The sequence below is a fragment of the Anopheles merus genome, chromosome 2R (genome assembly GCF_017562075.2).
Source record: "Anopheles merus strain MAF chromosome 2R, AmerM5.1, whole genome shotgun sequence".
Lineage (NCBI taxonomy): Eukaryota > Metazoa > Arthropoda > Insecta > Diptera > Culicidae > Anopheles > Anopheles merus.
This window is the reverse complement of record NC_054082.1, coordinates 5,773,596-5,781,691: the sequence shown is the minus strand read 5'-3', so window position 1 is coordinate 5,781,691 and position 8,096 is coordinate 5,773,596. Positions and strand designations below refer to the sequence as shown.

Sequence of the window (8,096 nt, the reverse complement as noted above, 5' to 3'; positions counted from 1 at the left end):
CAACACTGCCGAACGTACATCCCGGTACAAATTACACCCAACACGTGCGGTAAAGGTCAGCATGGATCCAGCAGACGCAACGGGGTTTTCCCAGAAGCCAACACGCGCGCGCGTGCGGAACTATGTCGAAGGGGGAGAAATCGATAAACTTTGATCGTTAACACTATGTTATTACAACGATTATTTAATAACATTTCCGAAAGCTGTGTGTGCACCCGATTGTGTCAACGAGGTGTTGTGAAGGTAATTTGGTTGCCAGGTACATTGCATAACTTTGGGAGTTTTAGCGCCGTTCGCCAAACCGTATAGAGTTATAAGCAGTTGAAGCTGCTAATAGCTCAATGAATAACGCATGTTATGGTTTGAAATTTACAGCGGAAAAAATACCAAATTTTATTCTTTGTAAAACAACACGATTGTTTAGACGAAAAGCAATAAAAGCTCTTAAACTTAATTTTTAACAAAACAGAGTTGAACATCGCGAACAGCTCCAGCTCAGATCTTCTGTGGAACAAAAACTCCATATAATACGATGAAAATGAGTGCGGTTCTGTTGTTAATAGGGCTGTTTCGTCATGCGGATTGCATACCTTCAAGCGGTTGACGTTGGTCACCCATTAGACGCTGGCTCGGGGCGCTTAAACACATATCCCTCGTCGGTTTGATGCAGCTCCAGCGCTCGGCACCAGCCGGGTCGTACGTTGACCAGTACCAGCGGGCCCGCCCCGTATCGTGCCACCTCGTCCGCCAGCTCACGCAGCGCACGTGCCGCACTGTAGTCGAGCACCACCAGCCGCTCGCAGTCGAGCACGAGTGGTAGCGACGGTTGGCGACGTGCCTCGGCCAGCACGGCCGTGCGCAACCGATCCACGCCCGTATAAAGCAGCCCAACCTCGGGCCGGATGCAACGGTGGACGGCGGCGCTGTCGGCCAGGGTCATGCCAATGGTGGACACACTCCCGCCCACCCAGTGGCGGAGCGGTTCGAGCAGACTGACCGCCATACCGCACAGCAGACCAACCTCGACGCCCTGCACCAGGCAAACCACAAAGCACACCGTCCAGGCAAGCAAATCGGTGCGAAGGGCGGGCGGCCGGGCCAGGCGGCGAACGATGCCCAGATCGAGCATGGAGGCGACGGCGGCGATCAGCACGGCAGCCAGGGTGGCCCGCGGTATGTAGTAGAAGTAGGGCGTCAGCACGCCGAGCGCGAGCAGGGCGAGCAGGGCGGAGTAGAGGCCGGCGAGAGGGGTGCGGACGCCGCTGGCATGGCTGACGGCGGACCGGGTGAACGCCCCGGTGGTCGGCATGGCCCGAAAGCACGAACCGATCACATTGCACAGCCCGAGAGCGAACAGTTCCTGCGTGGCGTCGACCACTCCATCGGACGCTGTATGTGTGTGTGTTTTAGAGAGAGAGAAAGAGAGAGAGGGAGAGCATTGAGAGAGTTGGGTGAGAGGGGGAGCAAGTCTTACCGAATGCTTTCGCGATAGCAACGTTCGCAAGGACGGCTACGAGCGGCACCAGCACCAGTCCACTGCCGAGCTCGACCAGCATCTGCGGAAAGGTGACGGTCGTACCGTTCACGGTGACGTCACGGACCGGCCACTCGAAGGCGGGTATGCCAGGCTCTATCCTGCCAGACAGGCGGAAGGGAGCGGTCGCTTTGCCGCCGTCCGTGTTGCTGGTAACAAGATGGTGGGCGAGTAGCGCCGACAGCAGCACGACCAGCGCATTCCGCGAGAGCGATACGTACCAGAGGGCGCGGTGCACGGGTCTGCTGCGAGTGGCCGGCACCAGACGGGGCAGATACTGCAAGGCGAGCAGCAGCACGATGCACCCAATCCCGAGCAGCGTGTCGCCGGCGGCACTGTCCGCCAGCCGGGACACCACACTCCAGACGGTCGCGAAGAAGCCACCGTCCACGGTCCGGGGCAGCCCCAGCAGATTGCCGAGCTGGGCGCCGATGATGATGAGGGCGGTGGCCGACGTGAACGCGGACGTGACCGGTACCGAGATGAAGCAGACGAGAAATCCGAGCCGGAAGGCGCCCATCGCCAGCTCGACCAGACCGGCCGCGAACGCCAGCACGATCACGTACTGGACCGGTCGGCCGGCCGTATACTCCAGCGTCAGCAGCGACATCAGGCTGGTCGGGCCGATCGACACCTCGCGCACCGTGCCGCAGAACACGTACACGAGCGATCCTGTCCGGGAGAGGGCGACAAGGTGTCTCAGGCGACAATGTCTCCGCAGGGCGCAAGTGCACAGGCGTGGCTACTTACCCATGAAGGCCGCGTACAGCCCGTACTGGGACGGCAGACCGGCGATTGTGGCGTACGCAATGCTCTGCGGGATCATCGTCAGCCCGAGCGTCACACCGGCAATCAGATCGGACAGGGCGTCCGCTCCATCATACTTCCGGATCCAGGTCAGGATTGGCAGGCGTCTTTTGGGATCCAAGCCCTCCAGCAACGTTCCCCAGCGCGTGCTCTTCGTCGTTGTGTGACTGTCATCCTTCCGATCTTCCTGGCCAATGGTGATCCTTCTGCCCGACGGCTCCTGCCGTAGAGCACGCAATTCTTCCGCCTCCTCCATACGCACGAAGCAACACTCGCGACCGACACGCAACAACTCCACAGCCCCGGGAGCGAACAGCAGATCTGCGCATCTTCCACGTGGTGTTCCAGCGACCCAGATCGTTAAGATCGTACCTCGCAAAGCCAAAACAAACACAACAAAGATACAGCCTGTTATCAGCCCGTGGCGAGCTGCACACTAGATACAGAGGTGAGTGCTGGGGATTAGCTGATTGTAGTGCCCCGAGTTACACAACCCCGTGTTTGGGGGTGAATATCTCCACTCACGCACACACACGGTTGCAATTAGGGTTAAACAGCTGTTTGCGCCAAAAACATTCGCTCAGGCAGTGACTGGAAGTGTCAACGCGTTTTTCAGACACGCAGCGGGGTAGAAATGGAGGAATGGTTCTACAACCAATGGCTCCGGAATGTTCTGCATTTCTCTCTCGGGAGGTATTCATCTGAACTGTCTCACATCCACACATTGAACTCTTAGCGGGCCTCTACACGTACCGGACTCGTGTAGCGTACCGTACTCTGTCAAACTCTCCTTACAAATACGAACGGTACGGTACGCTAGCCCGTAGCGTGTGGATGCCCTCTTAGCAATCCTCTCCCTCGCATGCGCTACAGGTTAAAGAGGAACGAGCCAACGGAGAGAGGTGTCGTTGGTTTAGAACAGCGGTCGGCAATCCCATCTCAGCGGTTTTATTCCATCACTAGACTATCCTCAATAATTTTTGCATCCTGCCGATCATTTGCACATGTTGACGATGCTTACCTGAAGAATCTTTAAAATTAATTTCAATAAAAGTTAATTAATAATTGGAATTTGATCCTGGCTTGGTTGATATAATCTCACATAAAACTTACAATATCACTGCATTGTAATGCTTAATATTCATTATTGACCAATTATTTTGCTAATGTTTGTTCCTCTGCATTCTCCTGACCCGCAGCTCTCGATCATTTAGGAAGGTTGGCCCTTTACCTCAAAAGTTTGCCGACCGCTGGTTTGGAACTACCAAGACAGACAGTCGTGCTCAGTGAATAAACGCAACCAAAAAAAAACAGTCAATTCCGTGTTGGCACCAATTCCTCGTGCTAAAGAAAAGAACCCCGATTCTCTGCAGGTTGAGGCCTCCACAAGCGTCGACTATTTCTCCTCGCCTACTCATCCCAGTTGGAGCAGTGCAGTCCCCAATATCACCGTTGAAAGAGCTGCTCAATTTACGACTTCCTTCTGCTCTCGTAGATAAGCATCATCCCCTCTTGAGGCCCGCGGTGACGCGGTGAGAGGCAGTACCGAAGCAATTGCGTGCTTGTCTACTCTGTGCTTGTGAATATAGTGCTTTTGCAAAACTCCTTCGCAACTATGGAGGATCAGCTGGGATGAAACTCTTACACAGCTTAACCTTAACTTTGCGGGTGCGATGAGTTTGGGATGAATCTAACAGAATGGCGCTGTTCGTCATTTTGGCTGGAGTGTTGCAGCAATCCGTAACTGGCAGTTTAGTAGTACAGCTGTTAAAGGCACGACTCTACACCGACATGCCCGTTACGGTGTATAGGTGTTACGGTTCAAACGGAGAGCAAGTAAAAGCCAACTTGCTCGTTTGGTGGTTAACTATGAACTGATTTATTACAAAAGAAGGCATAGGCTACTACGGTTAGGAAGCGAAATTCTGCTGAGTCAAAATCCACTGTTTGGTAGTCATAGCCTACTACAAAAGGGGATCGTTCAAGGGAGATGTTGCTTGGGGTGGAAGACTCAAATAAGAGGTTTTGTCTTGAGTTTGTTGTGAGCTAGAGTTATATTAGAGAGATATTAGAATTGTGCAATTTGCAATTTCGTTTTTTTAAACTCCTATTATCCTTAAAGCTGCCACACAATGCTGCCAGCAGAAACGTAGTTTTTCATTCAAAAATACGATTCATCTTCACGTTCTGTCCAACAGCGTTTGAATGTTAAATGAAATGGAACGCCATTGCGCCACTTTTCATTCTTCCTTATCCGTGCTATTCCCACCGACAAGGATAAACGGCTTCCAGTGGCAGCTGAAGGTGGCTACGAATCAGGGTACGATTCGTTCGAAAATCGATCGGCTGTCAACGGCAACGAAAGCTACCGGCTGTCCAATAAATAACGATTCCAGCGATATCGAACTCCAATTCAACAGGCCGGAATGGGGTTTTGCGAAGTTCGAGTCCCCTCACCCAAAAAGCGATTTTGGGGGTTTGTTCGATGCTTCTAACCATTTCCATAATGTGTCGTGTATCGTGTACGCCCTTAACCTTTTCGGCTTATTAGCATATTTATATTGACTGTAGGTTGATGCATATTGTATGGGATAGAATGAAGCAATGGTTTTGGTCATAAATATCATTGCCCCAATTCAGAGTGCCGACAATTAGCAATTAGTTGTGGGCTGCAGCGATCAACGAATACGAAGCTCTGTAGACATAACTGAACAAATGGTTGTATTGTCTCGTAAATTCTAATGCAAAAACATCATTACATTAAATTGCCCTTGACGCTACAGTCCCGAAACCGTGTTGACCTGTCTGTCCGTTTTGATAATATTCCTTCCGATAACTATGCTCTCGTGGGAACGTACCAGACAAAACACATCATCAGTGTTCTTCTGTAGCGCGCCTCGCACGTACCTACTAACGAGGCGAAAAGTGGCAGACACAATAGTCGGTAGTTGAAATCACTTAATCGTAAGAATAGCGTCCACCATCCCAACATTTGCCTAATCGATCGGTTCAATAAACAACTCGTAGTTTTTTTCATCCCGCACGGCTACAGCCATATACAGCCATCGCGCTGTAGCAAATCCGCCACGCAATCAATAATAGATTTCAATTCCAATCTTCCCTCTCAGTTCGCATTTAAAATTCCGCTGCCCTAATTGATGAGACTTGTGCAGAAGTGGGAACATTATCGACGAGTGCAAACGTGTGCTGGAATTTGTTATGTTATTGGTATTGCAAAGTTATTCCCGTGGCTGACGTTAAGCAGCATTGCGCTAGGTACGAACGATCGCTCACTACAAACTGGCACGATGGAAGAGCTTGGAGCATGAGAAAAGCTATCGAAAAGGACACCAGCAAAGCAAAGAGTTTAAATTAGATTCTACGAGCCCGAACGGCCGACCGTGCTTGCGAATGGAAAATGCAGCGAAACGATTAAAACGGAAAAACGGACGAAGAACAAACAGTGCAAAGTGAAACAATTCTATCGATAATTAATTTGCTCCGCATAAAGCAATTAAAAGTTTCATTCAAACTTTGATTCGATTACTGCTTATTAGCTGTTCGCTAGGCGTAGCGAAGCATATTTCACCACATTTCTTACTAATGCGTGGCTATAAAATCAGAACCTTGTGGTAATATTGATACTTGCTTCTTGAGAAAAACGCTTCAAACTCAATTACGGAATAACTAATCTCGTGTTTTGCATAATGCCGTAGTGCACATTTTCAATTCAAATTTCATGCCGACGGTGATGGGGCAAAAACATTACAAAAACACCGCCCATAATTGCTTTCACACAATGCTGAGAGAAAGCATAACTCGTTTCCACCACCACAATGCTTGTGCTGATAACACACACACCAACATCAACTGTTTTTGCTCAGCTTTAGCCCACCCACAGAACAGAAGGTTGCAGCATCTTGCGAACGATAAAGTTCATAAATACAGATTCCAGCGCAATTACAGTCATTGTGCGGCTAAAAAGTGCTACCATTACAAGCATTTCAACTATCCCCAACTCACGCAGCGACACGGCAAAGGTGTACCTTCTGAAAGTGACGCCCAAACGCTCGTACCGTTCCCGCTCCCGTCACTTGACGCAAAGCCGTCCCGTGACTTTGGTCCAGTGTAAAAACGCTCATCGAACAGTATTGTACCTAGCCGGCAATGGACAGATATTATCCTTCCAGCAACTCAGCAACCCAAGCCCAACCGTGCTGCCGTGTGCACCCGAACGCCTGGCAAAAGAAAGGCACAATGTTCGAAAGATTAAACATACCACACCAACGGGGACACCGAGGCTCGCACCGTGAAGTTGAGTAAAGACCCTTGTCATTGGAGAACAACTTTTTGGTAACGTCATCTGGCCTCCCTCACCCATCTTGCTGCTCAAGGATACCGGCACCTACACGGACATATCTACATTTTCATTAGCAAAAGCGCTCTAAACCCTCGCAGCTACCGGTTACCGTGCGGCACTAATGGATAATGGGAAATTATGTTCTTCTTTCGATGTTTCTAGCATCAACGCATTGGAACGGTTTCAGGAAGGCCTCTTCTCAGTCATTGCCATGAAATGGCTTAAAAGTTGGACGCGTCCCGAGCAGCAAGGAACCAAAAAAGTGTCCTGCACTCGAGAGGCAAAGATTCGTACCAACATGTCAAGTACTGCCACCGTCACCACCGTATCACCGGACGCCGACTGACTGACTGACTGCCTTATCCCACTAATTAATCTCGTTTTTCGGCTGCCTGCATCAGTCCCCGTTCAGGCTGGTGGAGTGGTGAGGGAAAGGCAAGTGAAAAAGCTACGTCCCACTGTCGTCCTGCAGAAGAGAGGCTGTTTTTCTTTCCTACAAACTCAACCACGAACGTGTCGAGTACTAGGCGAACAGCCCGCAACGCTGTACCGTGACCTTCAACCGCAGCACTCCATGACTTCCCGGCTACGCTTTGGAAGGCCAAACATTCCTGCTTGTTTTGTGCTTGTGATGCCAAGCTGCCAAGGACTTCGCCAAGATGCGCGTGCTCAAGCGTTGAGAGCAAGCACGCAGCAAGATATCATATTTCCGTGGGGCTGGATGAAGCTAGCTTATTTAATTTGTAAAATCAGCCCCATTTTGGCACCCCACCGGGCAGCTGAGATTATTGGAGCTCTCTTTTTCTGTTTGCCGCTTGTTGTCTTGTTGCTCTTGTACAGGGATGGCATAATATGCAAAAGTGCAATTCTCGTTTCAAGCCCAAAGCAAACAAATCCATCTCATTTCCTTGAGGATATGGAGGTACGATTTCAAGAACTTTGCCCCTGAGGGTATGCAATGTGTATAGCATTTTGGTTTATTTATTTAGCGCCTACAAGTATGCAATATGTTGATATTTCTGGTTATGTTTCTGCACAGCACAATCAACAGTAGAGTAATTAAAGCAATGCAAACATTTGCAACACCTTGAATCTGAATTGCCAGCTAATTATATCAAAAATAAAAACATATTACATACCTTCAGGCGCTCCAGCGCTTCCTGAACCTTAGCCAAGTGTACAAAAACGCCTTTGAACCGAACGAGATCCTTTTGCATTAATCAGCGTGTCTGCGTGCGTGCGCTAAGCACGGCAAGCTTTAATTATGTACACCTCTACTTACTGTGGATGCTAACAGCACTAATTATTGAGAACCTTTCCCTTTTGCTACTGGACAAGAAATACAGGCCAGATTTAATTACGATCTGTCCGTTCTACATGACACTTGCAGCTGCT

At 49.9% G+C, this 8,096-nt stretch overlaps 1 protein-coding gene across 3 annotated transcripts; it reads right to left on the bottom strand.

Moving 5' to 3' along the window:
* Positions 1-369: 369 nt before the first annotated feature.
* LOC121590079 (sodium-independent sulfate anion transporter-like) lies at positions 370-4,197 on the bottom strand. Of its 3 annotated transcripts, none has more exons than XM_041909459.1 (5): positions 3,455-4,197; positions 2,285-3,371; positions 1,475-2,206; positions 591-1,389; positions 370-504 (listed from the first exon to the last, which is right to left on the bottom strand). In XM_041909459.1, the coding sequence occupies exons 2-4, from the start codon at positions 2,595-2,597 to the stop codon at positions 611-613; spliced, it is 1,824 nt and encodes a 607-aa protein (XP_041765393.1). In that variant the 5' UTR covers positions 2,598-3,371; positions 3,455-4,197; the 3' UTR covers positions 370-504; positions 591-610. The 3 variants fall into 3 exon arrangements, with proteins under 3 accessions (XP_041765393.1, XP_041765394.1, XP_041765392.1); XM_041909460.1 differs by having other exon boundaries at positions 370-501; XM_041909458.1 differs by having other exon boundaries at positions 370-1,389.
* Between the last annotated feature and the right edge of the window lie 3,899 nt (positions 4,198-8,096).